The following is a 25,396-nucleotide window of genomic DNA, read 5'->3' on the forward strand; positions in this document are numbered from 1 at the left end:
TGAATCTTTCTAAGAGTAGAATGTGAACGTTTTAAAACAATAACTGAGAAAATGACATGAAGGCTGTGTTGACCAGTTTGATGGAAGTATTTCGGATTGCATGTGAAAACCCCACACTGTACCCCAGAAGTGCATTAATGTACATAGTTACCATTCAATAAAATAATAATAATAATTGCACACTGTATTGTTCAGGGAATAATGAGAAGAACACAAGGTCTATATACATTCAACACACCATCCTTTTTTGGAGAAGGGGGAATTTTCTGTCAGGGATTGGTTGAATCGCAAATACAGAACCCACTGGCAGGGAAGGCTGTGTTAACTTTCTTCTCATTTCTTTTGTTCAGATCTCTTGTTGTTCCTTCACATTTAGAATCAAGTTCTTGTCTGTTTGATACCTCTTACTAGCTAAACTATGAGGACCAGACTTCTATTTTATGCCTTTCATTGTTCATGTCTTTACTATACTGGGGAGGTGGTAATTTTAAGGGGAGGGGGGCTTAAAATGTTTTTTCTCCCCTAATTCACAAGACTTTAGAAGCAATTCGGTTTATTCAGTAAATGCTTAATGCTATCTTTGTCCAGGGCACAATGCACTGGGGAGAGAGTTAATACTAAGCAGTCTTTCTCTCAAGTTTTGTTTGTGTGTTTGTTTGTTTTATTTATATTTATTTATTTATTTTGAGACAGAGTCTCAAGCTGTTGCCCTGGGTAGAGTGCTGTGGCATCACAGCGCACAGCAATCTCCAACTCTTGGGCTTAAGCGATTCTCTTGCCTCAGCCTCCCAAGTAGCTGGGACTACAGATGCCCGCCACTACGCCCGGCTATTTTTTGGTTGTAGTTGTCATTGTTATTTGGCAGGCCCAGGCTGGATTCGAACCTGCCACCTCTGGTGTATGTGACTGGTTCCCTAGCTGCTTGAGCTGTAGGCGCCGAGCCTGTTTGTTTGTTTTAAATAATAGTAAGAAACAGTTTACATTTTAAAATTTAAAATGTATTGCCATAACTAAGAGTTATTGCAGTTTGACGCAGTGATTTTCAAAGTGTGGTTTAGGGAGCCTTTGAGTTCTAAGACATTTACTGAGTCAAAACTATTCTTATAATTATACAAAAAATATTATCTGCCTTCCTCACAAAAATATTATCTGCCATTCTCACTTTCATTCTCTCACAAGTATATCATGGAGATTTCCAGAAGTCTAGATGTTGTGATGACATTATCACCCTGACAGTTAATGGAAATGAGCTTGTAGATTCTTAAGTTTTCAAATGGTATCATTTTAAATTTCTAATAGGGAAATGTTAGTAGACAAAACCCACATAAATGGTCTTTGGGATCCTCGGTAATTTCCAAAAGTGTGTAGGGGTCCTGTGAACAAAATGTATGTGAATGCCTTGTCTGACCTGAAGTTTGTTTTTACCATATGTAAAGGAGCTGCCTCTATCGCTTTACTTTCCCAGTTAGCTTTAGTAAGTATTAGGTACATACTGATTTTCAGTAGCTGTCTAGTATTGCTTGGACACCTTGGTGTTGTAGGTCACACATGGGTGAGTGGATCTGTTGCCATTTTGATTATACCATTTACTTTGTGATCACAAACAAGCTTGTTGAACTTCTTCAGCCTTAGTTTCCTCACATATAAAATAAGATTTCTACTGTGTTTATTGTTAAAGTTGTGAGAAGCAAGGATATGTATGAAAGAGCACATAATTTACAGAGTGCTAGAAATGTATCAAGTGTTAATTTTTATATTCTCATTCAAAGGTATGTGTTGGGGAGAGATAGCAGAGAAGAACAGGAGAAAATAGGAATTTGAATCTGCCCATTTTTAACTCTAAAAGCTGAGAATTTCTATTTAATTGTTCATGGGCTATGGTAAGGGATCTTCATATTGTGGGTTGTGATGAACATAAAAAGATATGAGATATGTCAGACATGGTCTAGAGAATTACTTTGGTTCCCTCAGCAACTGATCTCATTTGATACTGTATCTCTCTTGTGCATAGGGTATCCGTTAACTGACTCACCTTTGAGTCACCAGCTATTTGAGTTCTATTATGAGGGACCTGTAGCCTCAATTATCACTCTTTTGTTCAGCATTTATAAAACCATTTTGGAAAATCGTGTGAGGCACCTTCGATCTTGATCATTCTGTGCAGAATTAGGAGCTTAGATAAAAACAGGCATTTCTTATTAGGTAAAGTAAATATGGATGAATTGGGAGAAGCTTTTTTTTTTATAATGGTATTTGTTATGCTTGTTCTTATTTGTTTCCTAACTGCCATATTTTGTTGTGTATAATGCACCCCCATGTATAGTGTGCACTCGGGTTTTGGCTCAAACTTTCAGAAAAGAAATAGTCTTTTTCACTACCCATGTATAAGGCACATCCATATTTTTCCTTCAAAAAGTTGGGCAAAAAAAGTGCACAATATACATGGCAAAATACAGTATTCACGGGTACTTTTTTCTCCATAGGAGTATAGAAATTAAAATCATTGCCCCAAGGATAGTATGGACTTCCATTAATAGAAACATTCTCTTTGCTTTTCCTTAAGTCAGTTTTTTAATATATTCTAAGTTTAAGCTTATTTATAAAACTCAATTATGCAGAATTAGAAAGGTGATATCTAACATAGGCATACTATTATTAATTTGTTCTTTTGTATTTACAAGTAGATATTACAAATGACACAACTTTTGAAAAAATTAACTACAATGGGGACTGAAATCATGGCCATGTGGAATGTGAAGCTTGAGGAAGACAAACACCTGTGAGCTAGAATATCATTCATGGTGATTGCTGAGCCCTGAAATGGTTCCTTGTAGAAGGGAAGAACAGATGTGTGCTGTGTGACCTTAGTATAGGTCAATAGGAATTTGATAGGATTTATTTTTAGAGCACTTCACTGTGCCAAATGCTTTATGAGAAATTTCTCATCTAATTCATACATAAAGTTATACAAACTGTAGGTGCTATTATCTAACTTTGATAGTTGAAGAGACTGAGGGTCGCAGAGGTGAAGTAACTTTACTAAGTTTTCAAAGCTAGTATGTGTTAGTGCCAAAATTCAAGACCAAGTGTTGATTGTAAAGCCTGTGTGTTTAGCGCTGCATTAAACTGTCTTGTCAAAAAGAAACTGAGAAGTAAGGGATGAATAAGAAAATCAGAAGGAAGAAAAGGATCAGGGCTGATGGATATTAAAAGTCAGTATGAAATGCAGCAGTGAGGATTAAGGGTAAGCAGTTAGTAAAGAACTGTTCTGTAGTCTATAAAAGAAGATGGAAGAAAGGAAAGGGGAAGAATGGTGACTAAGTTTATTCTACTTTGGGCCAAGACAGTACTGTGCATTTTATATGTATATTGCCTATTAAATGCTCATAGTAGGACAGCACCTATGGCTCAAAGGAGTAGGGCACTGGCCCCATATGCCGGAGGTGGCAGGTTCAAACCCAGCCCCGGCCAAAAACTGCAAAAAAAAAAAAAAATAAATGAAAAATAAATGCTCATAGTAATACAGTAAGAGCCATATTTCAATTATAAGTGAATAAGAGGTTCAAAAGATTAAATGAGTTACTTAAATTGAAACCCAGGTCTCTGAGATTACAGAACTCATTTTTTTTAAAACCATATTCAGTGTATAGATTAACAAGGAACTTTTAAAATTTGACTTTTTATTATGACAAATTTCATACAGTTCAAAGAATAGTAGGATGAACACTCATTTACCTATCACCCAACTTTACCAGTTGTCAACTAATATCCAGTCCTATTTTACCTCTAACTCTTCTCTTCTCAAATCCTGTGTATTATTTTGAAGCAAATTCCACATATTTTGTCTATATATACTAAATGCAAGATTGGACATTTGAGTTAGCAAACTCATCCTAAAAAAAGTGCTACATACCTCATTGCTGAATGTTACTACAATTACCTTTGAAGTGCTCCCCTTGGGATGCTATGCACCAATGCCATCGTCTAGCCCACCCTTCAAAGCAATTTTGGAACTCTTTCTGAAATAGCCATCAGAGCTGTCCTTATAAGAGGTCTAACAATTAAGTTCCTAGAAAAAAATGTGAACTTAATTGTCTGACCTGTGTATACCTAAAGATAAGAATAGATATAAGATAAATTAGGTAAGAAATACATTTTAACAGTAGTATCTGATATCATTAAATACCCAGTTAGTATTTAAATTTTCATGGTCCTGCAGGCTGTTTTAAACATAGACTTTTTTGGTTTGCTTGTGATCATTCTGTTTTCAACAATGTTTTCTGATTTTCTATGTAACAGTTTAGCATAAGTATTTTCCTATATTTTATTTCAATTTTGTAAATTAAAGAGTTTGAATGCATTCTTTTATTTTCTTTTAATCATTTTACTGTTTTATTGCTTGTATTAGAAGAAAGTTTAAGTCTCTGTGAAAAGTTATAAGTCAAAATAATGTTATATTTAAAATACTTGAATTTTTTAAAGATTAAAGGATTTTAAATCATGGAATAGGAGGGCAGAGAGTACTCTAAAACCCCAAATGAGGTCAACATGAACTCATTTTTTATACAGACAGTAATCTTAGTAAGAACCCCTTATGACTTAAAAGCTATCTGAGTTATTTTTAATTTTTCTTTTTCCCTTTTGTTCCTCTTTGGTTTTTTCCCTCTTACCCCTCTCAGATTAGGATACCTACCTTAGTGGTAGAGTACATATTATTCTGTTAGCACACCAGCCTAATTTAGCTTTTATAAATGCAGTTAAGAATAAGAATTACATAGCTTCTGCCAAAAATGGATGACATTGTCAGTCTGGTATGTTTAAATATAACTTCATTCCTAAAAGAGTTCTGACCTGGATGTCAGTGTATCTGTGTTTTTAGACTCAGGTCTACAGCTTAGGTCTACAGCAAGATCTCAGGCATATCTCAGATCTCTTTAGTTCCTAATATTCTTGTCACTAAAATGAAGGGATTTAAATTATTGGGTACTTATGGAATTATCTTTCATATTGAATGTCCTGTAGAATAAGTGATTGTAAGTATTTTATTTTAGTTTTTTGAATTTTAATGACAGTCTTCAAATCAAATTTGGCCTTTTTAAAACATTAAATGATAAGGTGGAAAATTATATTAAATATTAGGTAATTCCAGATTTGACACAATTGCCTCTGAAAATAGAATCCACAGGAAATTCTCAGTTGATTATAAGAAAACAAGGAATGAAAGGGAATGAACCAATCAGTAGTTTATAAATTAAACTAGGAACTGGGTTTCATTCATTTTTATTGATTATCGTCTTATTATTATAGTGAGTAAAGATGAATGAGATCCAAATTCTATCTTCTCCAAGACTTAAGGCTCCTGTGTTCTTGGAAAAGAGAAAAACATGCATATTATAGCTTGAGATTTAAAAGTATGACCACAGTTATTACAATAGAGCAGACCAACAAAGCCTTTATATAGTTTCTTCTACAAACTTCTGAAGATTTTCAGAAAAGTTCAACTATCTTAGTATAATGAAAAATTATGACATCTTAAGCTGTATTTCATATCCTTCTTTATTTCAGTGGATATATATTAAATGCCAATTTATGTGTTAGATATTTCGTTTAATACCAAGAATTTAAGCTAAACTAATAATGATTAATATTTATTGTTTGTTGGCATGATGCTAATGCTTTTTGTTATTCTATGTAATCGTTAGAGCAGCACTGTGAGATAGATGTAATTATTATATACCTTTTGCAAATGAGGAATCTGAGGCTTAAAGACAAAGTTTGCTCCGGGTCATATTGCTAGGAAGTGGCACAACAGATTTTGAGCCAAGTTGTCTGGCTCCAGTCTCCTCTTAACCACTGCTCTCTATTCCCTATCATGTAAGTTACTTTTTCAGGCAACTCACAATTTAGTTGAGAGGTGGGGCTGGTATAGAGAGAGCTAGAAAGAGACAGACATGTAAACAGGGAGATTAGTAGCTTAATAGAAATGTATATAAACTGCTTTTAGAACACTGGTGAGAAAGCCATTACCAGATGGTAAAGGAGAGGGACAGGCTACAGAGAGGAGAGGTGACTTTGAAGTATAACTTCAAAGGAGTTAATATGAAATGGAACTTACCTGTAGGGTGTGGGGGGTAGGTATGATGAAATCAGAGTGGTTAGCAGGTACTGAAATAATATAGTAGTTCTAGCCTTGGTAAGTGGAGGACCTTGGTGTACAAATTGCCCTTTTAATACCATATCATTTGAAATGTCTAAATAAAATAGAAAATTTGAAATTAGGTGCATGGTTTATTAATACAGAAAATTTAAGAGTATTTTGAACCAGTTGTACTTTGTTTTCTTTCTGGCTTATACTTTTGTATTAATGTGCCATAGTTTACATTATAATGTGTACCATACAAGTTATGACTGAGGTTTTGAAAATTATATTTTTTAATATAGCAGGGGGATGCTCATTTTCTGAAGGAGTACTGCCTCACAGGCATATAAATGAATAAACATTTTGAAAATGATCATTCCTTGATTTATCTAGTTTATATATTTGGTTGAGGAGAACTAGGAAAATACTTGTATTTGCTGGTTTCTAATGTAAGAGAGCCAAGACTGTCAAGACTGAAAGGCAAAAACCTTATTGGACTCTCAATTGCCTATTTATAGCTGCTTGTTCTTCTTTCTTCCTTAGAGAGGATGTAGTGGTGTGTGCATTCCTGAGCCTGAAACTTGACTATATTCTCCAAGTGTCTAAATTTGATTGATCTTTCTATTTCAAGTAAGCCTATTTGTTGAAGAGATGAGATGCTTTTTAATTTGTTAAAGAATATTTAGCTTAGACACAGGGAGATGGGAAGTGCATTGTAGGTAGAAGAAAACACAAAGGGACAGAATCAAGATGTTGTAAGGTATCTTTAGGAATTCAAATAAAATAGCCAGTTTGATGAAAATTGAGCATAGAGAAGGGAAGAACACCAGAATTTCTGGTGTTACATGCTGGGAGCAGTATGAGGTGCTGCATGTGTATGAACTCTAAATCTTTTCTTTGTCCTTCTTTCTTTTTTTTTTTTTTCTTGAGACAGAATTTTGCTATTTTGCCCTGGATAGAGTGCTTTGGTGTCACAGCTCACAGCAACTTCAAACTCTTGGACTTAAGCCATTCTCTTGCCTCAGCCTCCCGAGTAGCTGGGACTATAGGCACCCACCACAATGCCCAGCTGTTTTTCTGTTGCAGTTGTCATTGTTGCTTTTAGCTGGCCCAGCCTGGGTTTGAACCTGCCAGCCTCAGTGTATGTGGCTGGCACCACCAGAACTCTAAATCTTTTTAATAGTTCTGTGAGGTAGCTTTTTATTTAAACAACAGCAAAAAGATAGCATTGTTTTTGATTAAAATATACTCTTTGAAATAAAAGGAATGATAATTTCAGAATTCCCAAGTCTAAGTAATCAAGAGAAACTCGAAGTAGGCCAATGAAAAACCTAGAACATAGGAAAGACATTTTAAGGTAAAAGGATGGAGGGGAAGAGGGTTGTGAGAAGGGGAGGAAGTGTCTTTGAAATTTGTGGTTGCCAATGTAGAAGACTGAGCACCACGCTTACAGGAATGGTCACCGGTTCTTGAGGGAGGCTTTTGGAACAGGACAATCTCCTGGCCGGCATGGAGATATTTTGCAACCTAGAGACAAACCCTCAAGCAACTGAGTGCTCTAACAAGATAAGATCGGTCGTGTATTGACAACCAGGTGTTGGACTTTGAACATTTGTGGTGCATCAGGGTGGAGTCAAGCCTGTGGGGAAAGAGCATGTAGCGATCATTAATCACCTAGTCCTTGTACGTGGGTCTCCCACACCTGTTGTATATCATTTCAATAAATGCCCATGGCAGAGATTAGTCAGGGCTCTCCTGCACCTATGGGGAGCCTCACCTCTTGAAAGCTCGTACTTTTCAATCCATGAATCGGCTGTTTCCTGCACATGGTGTTGGTGTAACATAGCGGCACCAACAGGTGGCGTAGTCAGCAGGATGTGGACCAGGTCTGGGACCAAAAGGGGGAACTACACTCCAGGCAAGTGAAACCTTCAGCAAACAACAAGAGGAAGATTACGGGGAAGCAAGGGATAATTCCCCCTCCAGCAGGTTGCAGGCCAAAGGGGTACAACACTCAGAGTAAATGAGACCTTTGGCAAACATTAAGAAAGGGACCAAAGGGGTATGACACTTGGAGTAAGTGAAACTTTTGGCAAACAATAAAGGGTAAACAATGGGTAATTTCTCAACCATAGAGTCACAGCAATTTGAAACTGATTGATGTGAGAGGATGCGAGTCTATAGACCCTGTGTCCTCTCATCCATTGCCACCTTCACCCAGCGGTGAGGAGTAGGATAATAAACAGCGTAATTTTAAAGAATGACACTTATGAGAGTTCTTCTGGTTCCTCTGCAGAAGAGGAAATACGTGATACAAATACTAATAAACAAGGAGATACCTTAATAACTATTATGACAACTCAGATTTAACAGTTAGAAGACCAGCACTGCCCTCAGCACTCCCCATGAAGATAGTTCCCCCACAACTTCGGTTATGAAAGTTCTGCTAGAAGGTCAACAAACAGTTGGCTTTACTTTTGAAGATACTTCAGGACTTTTTCCTGTTACAGTTACTGATATCCCTCTTAGTCCTCAATAGCCTCAAGGGGGCCAACACTTTAATCACCATATGATCACTTCTAAGACTCTAAAAGATTTAAAACAGGCTGTAAGACAGTATGGCATACAGTCCCTGTTTTCTAGAGTCATATTGCAGGGACTTGCACAAGAGCAGTGACTTATTCCTTATGATTGGGATATGATAGCCAGAACTATTCTTGAATCTGGACAATATTTACAATTTAAGACTTGGCAGAAGGAGGAAGCTGACTTAATGAGTCACCAGAACCAGCAGAGGAATGTTCCTATAACTTCAGACCAGCTCACTGGTTCTGGTCAGTGGATGGGGATTACGAGGCAAATCCAATATGATGATATCACTATAGTACAAACAAAGTTGTGCTGTCTTCAAGCCTGGGAAAAGGTTCAGGCTCCTGGAGATGCCCCTAAATCTTTCATTAAGGTAATCTGGAAATGACCCTTATACTCACTTTTTAGCTTGATTAAAAACTGTAATGGATAAAGTTGTTGCTCAGGCGTAACTTAAGAGATATGCCTTTCCAAACCTTAGCATTTGAGAATGCTAATTCAGGGTGTCAAAGGGTTTTGCGTCCTCTGAGGGCACAAAATGCTCCCCTAGAAGAATATATACAAGCATGCTTTGATGTAGGAACTGAACCGTATAAGGCTAATCTTCTTGCTGCTGCCCTAAAAGATAGGTTCAAACCAAATCTTGTTAAATGCTATAAATGTAGGAAGCTAGGCCTTCCGAGAAAAAAACGTTGGAAAAGGAATAGCAATTAAAATGCCAATGGGAATGGTAATCTTTCATTCAGTAATCAAAAGAAACAAGGAGTATATAAACCCCCAGGTGTATGCCCCAGGTGTAAAAAGGGGTTCCATTGGGCAAATGAATGCTGTTTTGAATTCTATAAGCATGGAACACCTTTACAGCAGGGAAACTATCAGTTGGGCCCAGGGTTGGGCAAATATGGGCAAAATATGTGGATATGGGGATCTACCTACTTACCAAAAACTTCATCCAGTCCAATCCCTTTTGCACATCACCCCAGATAGTGCCACTTTAGATTTACCAGCATGTGATAATGTTCTTTTATTTCCCAACATGGGGATAAAGAAATTAAGAACAGAAATATGCGGTCCTGTTCCCCCAGACTCTGTTGGGTTATTGCTAGGAAAAGATATGTTACTTACACAGAAAGGGGGAAATTACTCCCCTTGATTAATAGTCCTAGATATATTCATACTAGAGCTCTGTTCACCCTTAATTTTTTGAATCTCAACAATGATGGAAATACAGCTGCTGAATGTCACTGGACATTTCTTACCCAATCACCACCTTCTCAAATAAAACAACCCATTTTTTATAAAAAATGTGATATGTCTGAATGGGAACCTGGTTACTTGCTACATTGGGGTCGAGGTTTTGCTCATATTGTTACAGAACAACAAGAAAAGCAATGGCTGCCTGCATGCTGGATCAAACTTCGACATGAGCAAGAGACCTCGTCAGCACTTTGATAGATCTGTCTTCATTAATCCCTTCTATTGATACAGGGTTCCCTCATTCCAGTCTGAAAAGGGAACCTCAGTTTCCTGGGCCTCGGTAACATGGGAAGAATACCCTAACATTTTATTCCAAATTATCAACCCAGATTTTCATATGCAGTGAACCCTGATTAGCCGCCTCTGAAAAACCTCTAACTGCTCCCCCTCCAATAACCCCATCCATTCTCAGCACGAAGTAGTTTGGAGCAGCCAGCATCCCTTTTCCCTAACAGCCATTGGAGCTTCTGTTTGGAGAGGGAGGATTGATAATGGGGTTCCATCACTCAGCCCCCCATTCTCTAGGCCCGGGTGAGCTCAGCGTGCATCCTCTGGGCTCTAGCAAGATCATGAACAAAGCAGCCAGTTTTTGTAGTGATTAGCAGGCAGGGATTTGGTGACACAAACCTCTAACAGCAAACTTCCTGTACCTGGCAATAATTGCACTGGCATCAGCGAAGGTGAGAGAATTTTGCTTATTAAACCTATATCCCTCATCTTCCCCTTGCTGCTCCTCCAGACTTCAGCTTGGAAGGGGTATGAGCTCATTGACACTACCCTTTCCCCACTTGATATTCCAGTCTGTAAGATCTTAGACATTGGTTAATACTTACTATGGAAGCGTCATTGATTAAGGACCCCATGGGTCAGCCCAAAACAGACAGGTGATGAAATGCGTAAGATCAATATTATTACTATGGCCAACCATTCCTATATTGTTTGGCAGGGAGGAGGCATGTCTCTGTGACTGGCTGGAGCAGCACATCATCATCTTTGGAAGCAATCCTCAGTCTTCTCACCCCTATTCACCTGAAGAGTGTATTCTGTCACAAAAATTGAAATTCTAAACATTTTCAACAGTATGGCTAACCTCTCTCCCTTTTCTTCTGTGAAGGCCCTCATTGGTGTAATTTTGTTATTTTGTGCTTTTTGTTCCTTTGGCTAGCAGAAGGAGAACAGCTCGATGAGAAGAACAGATGAAACAGAGAACTGCGGTTTTCTCCCTTACCCTGCACAAGAATATCTTAAACAGAAGAGGATGATATATAGGAGATAGAGTGCCATGCTTATAGGAATGGTAACCAGTTCTTGAGGGAGGCTTTGGGAGTGGGACAATCTCCTGGCCAGCATGGAGATGTTTTGCAGCCTAGAGACAAACCCTCAAGCAACTGAGTGCTCTAACAAGATAAGATCAGTTGCTTGTTGACAACCAGGTTGTCACTTTGTTGGACTTTGAACATTTGTGGTGCATCACGGTGGGAGTGGAGCCCATGGGGAAAGAGCATGTAGTGATCATTAAGCACGTAGTCCTTGTATGTGGGCCCCACACCTGTTGTATACTGTTTCAGTAAAAGGCCACATGGAGTTTAGTAGGAGCTCTCCTGCACCTATGGGGAGCCTCACCTCTTGGAGGCTTGTACTTTCAATCTGTGTTCCGGCTGTCTCCTTCACATGGCGTTGGCATGACATAGGGGCACCGACATGCCAGTATGAAGAAAGAGGAGAGTAGGGATAAGTTTGAAGAAAAGGTGTTTAATTCATTTTTAGGCTGGTGTCACTATTGGAGCTATGATAAAAGGGGTGAGAGCAAACGATGTTGCTAAGGCAAAGTATAGAAAGAGAAAGGAAAAGGAAGACAGAAACCAAGAGGGTTAGTATACAGAGCAAACTTCTTCTAATTCTTCATTCTGGAAAATTTCACTTAGACAAAAGTCAACAGTTCAGTGAACAACTTACGTTGCCCCCATTCATGGCCAGTCATTAACTTGCAGCCATTTCTGATCATCTTTGTCTCACCACATACCATTCCCCTGATTATTTTGAAACAACTTGTAGACATGCTATTAATATATCTGCTTCTTTTTAAAAAGCACAATTCTATAATCATACCTTAAAAAATTAATGGCTATTTAACATCTAGCTTAGAATCATTCTTTTAATCCCCAAATTAGAAAATGTCAGGGTATATTGTCATAAATGACTATTTTGGAGAGTTTCTTATGATGAACTAGTATGGATTTTTACTAGGACAGAAATTAGTTGACCTTTTAATCACATGGGCTTGTTCACCTCTCTCCCTCTGAAATGTGACAAATACAGGTCTGTCTTAGAGGAATGGGATGAGAAAATTTGAGAAACGTCCAATTGCGATAGTTGGGTTATTGCCATTATTACTGTTTCCCTTCCTTCTAAGACTGCAAGATGGTATCAATAGAATTAATAAACAACTTTAATGAGTTGTTTATATTTTACTCAGCATCATAACAAAGACAATAATTTGGAAGATAAGAAACACTATTTTTAAAGTCTTAGATGTTAGATATGTAACGTAACTTAGAAAGCCCATGATTAACACTAAAATCGACTTTGTATAAACCATTAACAGTGAGATATTTTACAGAACTTATACAAGATATGTAACACAGATATACATTAGGAAATGTGTTTTAGGAAAAAGAGCATTGTTTTAGGATTTATTAGGTACTAAATTCTGTTGTTTAAAAGAATAATCTTACTGAAGTATAATGGGTATACAATAAACTGTATACACATGTGAAACCTCACATCAGTCAAGATCACCAGCACTTCACTGCACCTAAAAGTTTTCTTGTGCCTCTTTATAATCCTTGTGCCTTCTTCCACTCCCATCTTCACATAGTCACTGATTATTTTCTATTGCTAGTATTTTCAAGAATTTTATATATGTAGAATTACACAGTATGTACCCTTTCTTTGTGAGGTGGTCTGACTTTTTTCTTTCAACAGTGATATTGAGATTTATCCATATTGTTATGAGCATCAGTTATATATTCCTTTTTATCATTGAGTGGTATTGCATTGTGTGGATATACTATTCATTTATCCAGTCATCTGCTAATAGCTATTTCGGTTGTTTCTGATTCTTGGCTATTACAGATAAAGCTCCTTTAAGTATTCATGCACAAACCTTTGTGTGAGCGTATGTTTTCATTATCATGTAAATATATAGGAGTGGAATGACTAGTTTGGTAGGTGTATATTTAACTTAAGAAACTACCAAAATTTTTTCCAAAGGAGTTCTGTCATTTTACATTTCACCCCACAGTATATGAGAATTCCAGTTGCCCTACATCCTTGCCAAAACTTGGTATGGTCATTCTTTTTAATTTTAGTCATTCTAATGGATGTGTGCTCATACATTTCTAATAATGACTTTTTAAAAGCATTCCAATTTTTTAAGAGGACAGATTCAACTTGTGTGTTCTCCTTGAGCCAGTAATTCTTCCTCTAAAAAAATTTATTTGTAGAAACATTGTCAGGTAAGGATGTGGAGAAAAGGAAACCCTGCGCACTCTTCATGGGAATGTAAATTAGTACAGCTGTTATGGAAGAGAGTCTGGAGATTCCTCAAAGAAGTTAAAAATGGAACTAACAGTATAATTCACTCCCATTTCTGAGTGTGTATGTATGAATATATATATGTGTGTATATATATATCTTCAAAGGAAAAGAGATCAACGTGTTGGAGAGATATTTGTACTCCCGTTTTTATTGTAGCATTTCACTCACAAGCCAAAGTATAGAGCCATCCTAACTGTTCATTAATGGATTAATGTATAAAGAAATTGTGGTATACATACACAATGGAATACTGTACAGCCTTTAAAAAGAAGGAAATCCTGTCATTTGTGACATGAATGAACTGGAAGACATTGTGTTTCATGAAATAAGCCAAGTTCAGAAGACAAATACTCTATGATCTTACTTAATATGTGAAATCTAAAACAATTGAACATACAGAAGTTAGAGGGTAGAATGGTAATACAAGGGGCTGGGGGATGTACAGGACAGCAGGGGAGATGTTCATCAAAGGATACAAGTTTCCGTTTAAATAGGAGAGATAAGTTCATGAAATCTCTTGTACAATATGGTGACTATAGCTAATAATTATATTCTTGAAAATTGCCAGGAGAGTAGATTGTAAGCGTCTTCACCACAAAAAAATAAGTATGCAAGGTAATACTTAGGTAAATAGCTCCATCTGGTCATTCCACATGTATACATATTTAAAGCATATTGTACATGATAGATATATATAATTTTTGTCAATTACAAACTTTTAAATCTTTTTGGTTATTTTTATTTCCTTGCTTTTTTAAGAATACTCTTAAATGCATGTTTTGAGAATGAAATGATTACTAATACATGTAAAACTCTTTGAATAATGCATGGCATATAAATGCTAGGTAGGTGTTTTTGTAGGTATGCAAAGAAGTTGGGGTCAAGGTTAGTTCCAAGGATGGGTCTAGGTCTGCTAATAACTAGTTGTATAGGCAAGTCACTTCACTTTTCAGGCCTTTGTTTTCTTATAGAAAATACAGAGGTTGGCCTAGATTAATATCTTAAGAATTCTTTTTCATTTCTCCTATTCATTGATTAATAAAATTCATATCATTGAGCTTCATAAAAAGGTGCTTGAAGAAAAAAGAATTTTTTTCTTAAAATCTTAGAGTATTTTATAAATACTATAATTGAAGTCTCAATATATGGGTGTGTATTTAAGACTGAGTTGGAAGGTACATCAAAGGTAATTTGGTTATATCTTCCTTAAAGTTTTAAGAATTCTTTTTATGATTAGCATATAACATTTATGTGGTGCCCTATAGAAAAAGAGCTGGTTTATCAATTAATCTTACTTCATGCTCTCATAGGTAACAAAAAGCATTTATTATCCTCTCCCTTTTTTGAACAAAAATTCGAAGTTCAAGGGGATGAAAAGCTTTGCTGAAATCACCTGCTTTGTAAGTGATGAAGTTGGGACTACAATCTTCGCGTATATGATTCTGAATTTTATGATCTTTTCATAGCACTATCCCTTCGGGATAAATCTTCATCTGACCTTTGCCAAAATATTGCTGGAGATAGAAAACTTGCTGTTCATTGACACATGTCCTTTGCCCACTAGCACCAGTTGTTATAGTCTTCCTTTATTGATCTGAAAACTCTTGCAGAATCCACTAGGCAAGGACACACAAGCCCAGTTGAAGCTAAGAGTAGATCTAGACCTCAGCATGTTTTTATATTGTTTATAGTAAACCATTTCTCTCTAAAGAACACAGTGTTTGCTAGCAGTTTTACTGCTGCCATGTGATAGAGATGTCACAAGCTGGCACTCAAGGTGCTTGTAGAGCAAACTTGAAGAGACATCCTCAAGTGAAAAGCATATTTTAGATGTTACAAAAGATTTTCTCCAATATTAGAAAGCTCAGCCCAGGCATCCTCAAACTATGGCCCACGGGCCACATGCAACCCACCTAGGACATTTATCCAGCCCGCTAGGTGTTTTTGCCTCTGCTGCCTGTCCTGCTTAGCAGCCAACTCATCCCGGGACCTGCAGTCCAGCCCTCCACCGGTCTGAGGGACAGTGAACTGGCCCCCTGTTTAAAAAGTTTGAGGACCCCTGGAACTTAGCCTTTCTTGTAGGTGTAAAATTTATATATTTTAAAATTTTGTTAAAGTAATGCACTTTTTAAAATCAAATATATTTTTCTTTAAACTTTAAATGAAAGAATAATTTACCATCTGAAAAATGTACTGATAAAAATTCAGCGCAGTGAATTTCTATGATGTGAACAAACCAATGGAATCAGCATTCGTAGCAAGTAGAAGAATATTACCAGCAGTCAAGGAGCCCCTCACATGCCACCCAGTCACTACTTTCTTCTTCACCGCCTAAAAATTTAAGGAACCACTATTCTAACACCATTGCTTTTTTTGGTGATGGCGGGGTTGAATTTTATATAAATTGAATCACACTATATGCAGACTTTTTTGTTTTGTTTTATTTCTGGTTGGCCCTCTTGGGATCAGCAACGTGTTTCTGGATGTAGTTCTTTTTATTTGCTGTTGAGTATTTCTGTGTATGCATGTACCTCCATTCTACTGTTGACAGAATATTCTCTTTCAGTGAACATTTGTGCATATTTCTGTTGGGTATATCTACATCTAGAAATAGGATTGCTGTGTCTCTTCAGGGTTAGCAGATATTGCTACATAGTTGTCAAAATAGTTAAAACAGTCCACACAAGCAGTTTTGCGTCCTTTCCAACATTTGATATTGTCTGTCTTTTCATTTTAGCTAGTGCGTGTAATTTAAAAATCAAACAGAATAGAAGGACTTACAGTCAAAATTAGCAGTTATTTCCCTAAACCTTCTCCTTTCCTGCCCTAAGTCTTACTCTTCAGAAGCAACCATTTGTAATCATACATTTCTGCTTTTAACACCTTTTAAGAAACACTGGTTAAGAACACAGGGTCTGGAGCTGGACTAATTTGATCTTTATCTCTGTTCCACCACTTACTAGCTGTTTATCCTTGGGCAAGTTATTTAACCTATCTGTGTCTTATTTCCCTCAAAATGGGGGCTAAGTATAGTACTCATCTTTTAGAATTATTGTGGGAAATTTAGTTATTAAATATAATGCCTTTGTATATGCTAAGTATTCAATAAGTGTTAACTATACTAATAATTATAGTGTTATCTCTGTATTGTACAGCTTTCTTGAGTCCACAGCATTAGACATTGTCTATTGACTTCCTAGGTTATGTGAATATTTAACTCAGTAAAACCCTCTCTCCCTTCTCTTTTGTCTTTTCTTAGTATAATTATATTGCTATTTTCAAAAATTTATTGAACTACATACTCATTTTTATATATTTCTGGGTTTTTTCATTTTGATATATTCAATAATTGGTAACATTTATGTTCTGTTCATAGTTAAGTCTTCCTTGGTCTGTGTTTTTACATTATTATATCTGTAAATATTGTTTAATACAGATCTGCCTAATATCAGTATTATACTTCCTTGTCCGTATTACAGTTTCTCAACTTTGATGCCATCTAAAACACTCTGTTCCTTGAGTCAAATTTGAGTTCTTTTTTCATTCTTTTTTTTTTTTGGAGACAAAGCCTCAAGCTGTCCCCCTGGGTCGAGTGCTCTGGGCAACCTCCAACTCCTGGGCTTAAGCGATTCTCTTGCCTTAGCCTCCCAAGTAGCTGGGACTACAGGCACCTACCACAACGCCTGGCTATTTTTTGGTTGTAGTTGTCATTGTTGTTTGGTAGGCTGGGGCTGGATTCAAACCTGCCAGCTCTGGTGTATGTGGCTGGCACCTTAGCCGCTTGAGCTACAGGTGCTGAGCCTCTTTTTTATTCTTGTTCCAGATTGCCTTAACCGAATTTTCAAGATACTCCTCTCTTTTCGTTTCTTTCCTCTATCTTATTTATTCCCCTTATTTCTTAGAGATTTCCTCCCTGAAGCTCTCAGCACCTGCCCCAAGGTGGAGTTTTCTGTTGGCTTGCCACACACCTGTCATCTGGGTTTAGGTCATTATTGCTGTCTTGACTTGGATCCATTACTGGACTGCTTTCTTCCATCTTGCTTTATGCCCGCATTTTACAGGCATATTATCTTCATGTAACTTTTTAATAAAAGGTTACGTTCTTCAGCAGCCATTTTGTTCTTCCTGACCCTGTTTCTGTAACTGTAAGAAATGAGGAAATGATATGCAACCCATGCCTTACCATGGTATTGCGAGGATCAAGTGCAGTAATGTATGTGAAACTGTGAGCCTCAGATACCTTCAGGCTAGGTTTATAGCATGTATTCCAGCAGAATACAGGGGATGGTAATCAAATTAGTGTCTCAGGCTACAGATCAGACTGTGGAGTTACATTTGAGTTCTGTCATGGACTGAATTGTATCCCTCTCCAAAATTCATATGTTGAAACTCCAACCCTCTATATAATTGTATCTGACTTACAGTCTTTAAGGAAGTAATTAGGGTTGTATTAGTGTATAGTAAGGGTGGCACCATGATCCAGAAAACCTAGTATCCTTATGCAAAGAGGAAGAGATACCAGGACTATGTACAGAAAAAAGGGTATGAGATAGACGCAAGCCAAGGGGAGAGGCCTCACCAAAAACAAACCGAGTTGCACCTATCTTGGACTTCTAGCCTCTAGAGCAGCGTTTCTCAACCTGTGGGTCGCAACCCCTTTGTAACAATGAAAATACATCCTGCATATCAAATGTACATTACGATTCACAACAGTAGCAAAATTAGTTATGAAGTAGCAACAAAAATAATTTTATGGTTGGGGGTGACCACAACATTAGGAACTGTATTAAAGGGTTGCGGCATTAGGAAGGTTGAGAACCACTGCTCTAGAGCCACCCAGAATGTAGCATTCTGTTATGGAAGCCTTAGCAGATTAGGAGTTTCCAGTTTTAGATCTTGCATTTACCAGGTATGAGATTTGTACGACTTGTTTCCTTATGTACAGTGTGCTAATACCTAGTTTGGAGGTTATTGGAAATATTAAATGAACAGATCAGTATAAAATGCTTTATACAGTCAACAGCTGATATGGTAGCCATTCAGTAAATGTTCGTTTTCCATAACTGCGAAAGGGGTTATAATTTGTTTTAATGAAGCTATGTTGTTTATAGTTTTATTTATTGTTTAATCAGATAATTCTAACAACATTTACATTTTAAAGCATAAGAAGAAAAATTATTTCTGAATAGCTAGGTTGTTGGTTTTCTTTTTAACAAACAGCCTTATGGAAATATAATTCATGTTCCATACAACTTACCTACATGATAGTTAAAGCTTATAGTTTAATGGTTTTTAGTATATTCACATATATGTATAGCCATTACCACAGTTAATTTTAGAACATTTTGATCACCTCAGTAAGAAAACCCATAAATGACAAAGGGGAAAGAAGAAAAAAAGAAAAGAAAAGGGAAACCTATAACCTTTAGTTGTTATTCTCCTAATATCTTATCTACCTATCCCCAATCTTAAACGACCCTTAATCTACTTTTTTGTGTCTATTGAGTTCTCTATTCTGGATTTTCATGTGAATGGAAGCATATACTCTGTGGTCTTTGTGGCTTTAAGGTCTACTGGCTGCCTCTCTTATTTTTTGGAATATATTTTCTGCTCCTTTCTCTCTCCTCTTGGGGGCTCTCCCGCTTTGTATTTGCTGGTGTTTGCATTTCTCTAAAGTTCAGTTAGTTTTTCATTCTTTTTTCTCTCGATTCTTGGCTTGTATGACCTTTGTTAGTCTTTCTTTAAATTCTCTAATTCTGGCTGGGCACCTATAGCTCAACCGGCTAAGGCGCCAGCCACATACACTTAAGGTGGCGGGTTTGAATCCAGCCCGGACCCGCCAAACAACAATGACGGCTGCAACCAAAAAATAGCCGGGCGTTGTGGCGGGCGCCTGTGGTCCCAGCTACTTGGGAGGCTGAGGCAGGAGACTTGCTTGAGCCCAGGAGTTGGAGGTTGCTGTGAGCTGTAATGCCACGGCACTCTACCCAGGGGTACAGCTTGAGGCTCTGTCTCAAAAAAAGAAATTCTTCTTTAGAAGAATTATTCTTCTAAAAATTCTTCTAAAAAAAATTATTCTAAAGAATAATTCTTTATTCTACCAGTTCAAATCTACTGGTCAAAGCCTTTCCAATGATTTTTAAAACTTCAGTACTACACATTTCAACTCTAGAATTTCCACTTGTTTCTTTTCTTTTCTTTTCTTTTTTTTGAGACAGTCTCACTATATTGCCTTTACTATAGTGGTATGGCATCACAGCTCACACCAACCTCAAACTCTTGGGCTTAAGTGACTCTCTGGCCTCAGCTCCCAAGTAGCTGAGACTGCAGGTTTTTTTGTTGCAGTTGTCATTGTTATTTAGCTGGCCCCAGGCCCGGTTTGAACCCACCGGCCTTGGTGCATGTGGCTGGTGGCGTAACCACTGTGCTGTAGGCACTGAGCCTCCATTTGTTTCCTCTTTTATAATTCCTATTTCTTTATTGATACTCTTTATTTACTATGTGATATTGCTATAGCAACTTCTTTTAATTCGTTAATCATGCCTTTATTTTTCTGTGAATACATTTATGATGGCGATTTTGAGGGCTTTCTGTCAAATCCAACATCTGGTCACTCGGACAGGTAGTTTGTGTCTCTGTTTTTTTTCCTGCTGTATTGGTCATACTTTTCCATTTCTTTGAATATCTCTTAGATTTCGTTGGAAACCAGACATTTTAGACAATGTGTTGTAGCAGTCCTGGGTACTCGTCTTTCCTCCCCTAGGGCTTGTTATTGGTTTATTTTCCAGTGACTGCCTATATTATTTTAGCACAGCATACTTCCTTGTTACGTCTCTAATGTTGTGCCTCTTGGGTATAAAATGTTCTACAAATGTAATTAATCCAATCAAATCGTGGCTCCTTCGGGAATAGTTTCTGAGGTCGGTGTTTGATATTTTTGTTTTGACTCTGGGAGAGCTCCTCCACCTGTCTTATTTCTTGGTTCTCTCCTGCAAACTCAGCAGCCTACAGTCCAGAATATATCTTTTTTAAATCCATGAATCTCTCAGTTGCCTTTTACCACAACCTCTATTGTTCTTGATCACATCTTTAGATTTGAGCTTCTTCGTGGTCTGTTGTAAATGAACTTGGCTCTTTTGGGAAGAGATTTAGAGATACTTTTCTCTTCCTCTATTCTTTCCCCCTCAGCAAGATATCTAAGCCAAGTCTCTGGAGATACAGGGGTAGGGGGAATGGCAAGCTTCTCTCTGGATGACACCACCACTCTAGGAGTGGAATACTAGGTTGAGGAAGATCAGCCTAAGGTCCTCCAGGCTTGTCTTTCCCATCATGAGCCAGGGCAAGGACAGTCAGGACTCCAGTATTCTCTCAATAAGTTGTGCCCAGGGTACCCGTCCATTGCACAAAGCAGGGGTGGGTTGAAGAAGGGAGCCCCGTTGTTTACTACCCTTGCCTAGAACTTAGCCTTAGTAACAGGTAGTGAGGGAAGAGGCAGGAGGAGCAGGATGAGAAATGCTGATGGCCTCCTCTTCCCAGGGAGAAAGCCCCTACAACTGCGTGGTGGGTGGTGGGGCCAGGAAGCCCTGTGTTCTTGGCAGCAGCAGTCTGGAGTACAGTCTCTGCCCCCTTGAGTTTGTTAGGAGGACACACTGCAAACTTGGCTTTCTTACCAAGTTTCTGTAGATTTTCTTGAATAGATGTTTTTTTCGCTTGCTAATTGTCCGTAGGACCATTTCCAGAAGCGTTAAATGGTTTGATTTTGGTTTTGTTTTAAAATGATTTTGGACTTGGGGAGCAAGTCACAGAGTTCCTCTTGTTATCACCCTGAAAGTTGATCTTCCTGTCAATAGTTTAGTTTTTACCTTTTCTGCAGGAGGAAGGTCAGGTAGCTTGTTAAAGAAGGCTAATTTTCTGGGAGTCTAAGTAAGAAAGCTGATGTTTTTGAGGTGATAGGTTAACAGCAAATAAACACTTAAGAATTCCAAGGAAAGATAATATGGTGGGATGGGAAGATGAAAGGGATGGAGGTGGCCTGCTTCCTTGTGTGGATTCCTGTGGATATGAGATACTTTCAGGCTTGAACGTAAAAGTTTTAAAAACCAAGAATTCTTGGGGAATGTTAATGTGTGGATTCTATTTATTGGCTTGCTAAACAAACAGCTTTATCCCGCTACTGAGTGGATTCATTTTAAATGGAATATATCTTTCTGATTTTAATATATTTTTATACATAAACACTCTTAGCAAAACCCCTTAGGCTGCCTTTATGTCATGTAATACTCAACTCATAATCCTGTGAGAAATTTTTAATTGAATTTCAACTTCGTACAAGAAAAGTTTATTCTTAAAGCAGTTATGATTTCACTAATTTGGGTTATTAAATTCAAAGTTTTGGGTGTATATAGTTATGTTTATAATTTTTTATGGAGTAACAGAGTTGTATGTTCAAGAGTCTTAAATCCTGTATGTTAAAAGCACTTAGCTATAGCATATGATAAATTTAGTTCCTAGTTTTTTTCCCTCTAAAAATTTGGTGCCAGTATGCCTAATTATGTGTCTTCAAATGCAAATTTGTATAGCAGTTCCTTGAAACTGAAGGGGCTGGCTTAGCGCCTGTGGCTCAAGCGGCTAAGGCACCAGCCACGTACACCTGAGCTGGGGGGTTTGAATCCATCCCGGCCCACCACACAACAATTATGGCTGCAACCAAAAAATAGCTGGGTGTTGTGGCGGGCGCCTGTAGTCCCAGCTATTTGGGAGGTGGAGGCAGGAGAATCGCTTGAGCCCAGGAGTTGGAGGTTGCTGTGAGCTGTAATGCCGTTGTACTCACCCAGGGCGACAGCTTGAGGCTCTGTCTCAAAAAAAAAAGAAAGAAAGAAACTGATGGGACTTTTTTTCATATTAGTTCAGAAACAGGAGAAAAGCACTGAGCTTTGTCTGTGTACCTACTTGATTAAGTTTATTTCATAATCCTGCTTACCAGGAAAACAAAACAGCCCCTCCCATCAGTATCTTTCAGTATAAAAACTGTAGTCGGCTATTAATATATTCTAAGTGTTTGTTTCATTTTTAGTGTTGGATTATTCTAAAAACTCTCAACACACACCCTCAGGTCCTGCTAGTGTCTTAGGCACCTTGTCTGTCACATATGAGAGTTGCAGAGAATTGTGAGACTAGATTATATCTGAGACTTCAAGGCACAAATGCATAGCCGTTTAGATGACTGCCGGATAAGGGGGAGTGAAACCAGCATGCAGCATGTGTAATCCGCTGTGATCTGGGACCTGAAGCCAAGTACGGAAAGGGGGAGGATTTGGGCAGGCTTAGAGGAGTAGGAAAAACCTTCATTTGTTAGGAAAGACCCCAAGGCAGGAATACATATAGTGTCTTATGGGTATAGGAGGTGACATTCTATTAACAGACCAGAATGTTTGTATTAAGATTTATTAATAAGATTAATTAACAAAAGATTAATTGTGGTAGACTTTTAATATGAAAATATAAAACTAAGAACTTTTTACTTTTTTTTGGTGGCCAGTGGGAAGCCATTAAAACTTCTTGAGCTAGCAAATGTCATAGCTAGTGACAAGTATGTACGGTGAATTGGAAACTATAGGGCCTTAAGCTGTCTTTTTTTTTTTTTAGAGATAGAGTCTTTGTCACCCTTGGTAGAGTGCTGTGATGTCACAGCTCACAGCAGCCTCCAGTTCTTGGGCTTAGGCCATTCTCTTGCCTCAGCCTCCCGAGTAGCTGGGACTACAGGCACCTACTACAACGCCCAGCTATTTTTTCGTTGTAGTTTGACTAGGGCTGAGTTTGAACCCCCCACCCTCAGTATATGAGGCCGGTGCCCTACCTACTGAGCCACAGGCACTGCCCCACCTTAAGCTGACTTTTCTTTCAATTTTTCTTTGTATGTTGCTTTAATGAAGAGTATGAGTTGTGTTTTAAATTAAAAGCTTTTAAAGCCCATAATTTAGAACTCAGCACAAGCTTCTCCATAAAAACCAGAGTATTAATGATGAGCACATAAATGCCTGAATAATTCTTAGGTAACTGAGATGTTACACAGTTGGGCTTTCATGGAGTCAGGCTAGCTTGCATTCTGGTTTCACTACTGACTGGGTAAAGTTGAACAATTCTCTTTTCATTTGGAGAGAGGACCTACTGCCCTGAGGAGTGTGAACATTAAATAAGATAATGCATGTAAAATACTTACCATACTGCTTGGTGAATAGCAGACTTCTCTGATGAAAACTTTTGCTACTGCTAATTCTTCTCGATACTGTCATTATCTTTGTTATGTACTAACCGCTGTCTGTTGTAGTCTGTCTGGACCTCTTATCTCTGGGTTTTATGTCCATGGATTCAACCTACCATGGCTTAAAAATATTCACGAAAAAAAATTACATCTGAAACAAACACATATACACTTTTTTTCCTTGTCATTATACCCTAAGCAATACGGTATGATGCCTGTTTACACCTAGTACTTATAATGTATTAGATATCATAGGTAATCTAGAAATGATTCAGATTATATGGGAAAATATGCATAGGTTATATACAAATACTAATTATGCCATTTCATGTCAGACTTAAGTATCTGCAGGTTTTAGTATCCTCAGGATTGGTCCTAGAACCAGTCCCCCATGAATATCTGGATACCAAGGGGACTGTATATTATTTCTATGGTACATGCATTTTGAATTTTGGTCTTGTACTGTGGGAACACTCTTCCCATCAGGTTCACAAGGAATCTCTCTTCTGTTCCACCTAAGTTCCAGGGCCTACTGGCTATCTCTAGATATTTTTTTATTTGTTCTAAAAGTCCTGCCTTATCAAAGATGACATGCCCAAAAAAAAAAAAAAAAAAAAAAAACCCAGAACTTCTGGGTGCCACAGGAAAGGTTCCATTTGCTGCCAGTTATGGGGCAGTATCGTAAAATTCGGTTAAGTGGACTATGTGTGGTTTCAGGTGTTTGTTTTGTTTTGTGTTTTTTTCACATGGACATGTATTCTTATGCTTTGAAGTGTGGCTTTTATTCAGAAATTTAGACGTATCTTTACTTTTGTAGGTTTAAGCCATTTTTCCCATACCAAACCTTGCAAGGGTTTGAAGAAGATGAAGAGCACATCCATGTGCAGCAGTGGGCGCTTACTGAAGGCCGGCTTAAAGTCACCTTGTTAGAATGTAGCAGGTATGCTCTTTGTTTTGTCATTAGTACCTTACGGGAAAGAAAGTGCTGTGAAAACGTACTTAAGCAGTATTTTTACTCGATTTTTGCGTTAATTTGTATTATTTACCTGTAAATTCTTTATTTGTAAATTTAATTTCATAAAATTTAGTCTTCTCTAGCGTACAAGAAACATAAACCATGTTTTAGAAAGTACCCTTAACATGGAATGGCAGGAGGGAATGGGTTGTTTATTCTTCAATTGTTTAGATGGGTAATGCACCGTTGACTTATTTTTAATTTACTCTATCTATTGGAGACTTGGTGCTATGTTTTTTTTTTTTTTTTGGTTTTATTTTTTTGAGACAGAGTCTCACTTTATCACCCTTGGTAGATTGCTATGGCGTCTTTTGTTGCAGTTTGGCTGGGGCCAGGTTTGAACCCGCCACCCTTGGTATGTGGGGCCAGCACCCTACTCACTGAGCCATGGGTGCCGCCGGACCTGGTGCTATGTTAAGAGAAAATCATTTAATGATATTGTTAAAGCACCATATCAGGACCATTGTGGTATATATAGAGCCCACTGCAGTGTGGCTTTGCAATGGAAGAGAGAGACTTGCTGAACTCCAAATAT

At 37.7% G+C, this 25,396-nt stretch overlaps 1 protein-coding gene across 1 annotated transcript in view; it reads left to right on the forward strand.

The window, feature by feature from the left end:
* The window catches only part of PDZD8 (PDZ domain containing 8), a 101,027-nt gene that overhangs the window by 13,179 nt on the left and 62,452 nt on the right, over positions 1-25,396 (forward strand). The window contains exon 2 of the mRNA XM_003787127.3: positions 24,664-24,786. Within this exon, the coding sequence (XP_003787175.1) occupies positions 24,664-24,786 (123 nt within the window). The remainder of the gene's footprint in view (positions 1-24,663; positions 24,787-25,396) is intronic.

Source organism: Otolemur garnettii, unplaced genomic scaffold (assembly GCF_000181295.1).
Source record: "Otolemur garnettii isolate 467f Iridium unplaced genomic scaffold, OtoGar3 scaffold00021, whole genome shotgun sequence".
In the NCBI taxonomy this organism is placed as follows: Eukaryota; Metazoa; Chordata; class Mammalia; order Primates; family Galagidae; genus Otolemur; species Otolemur garnettii.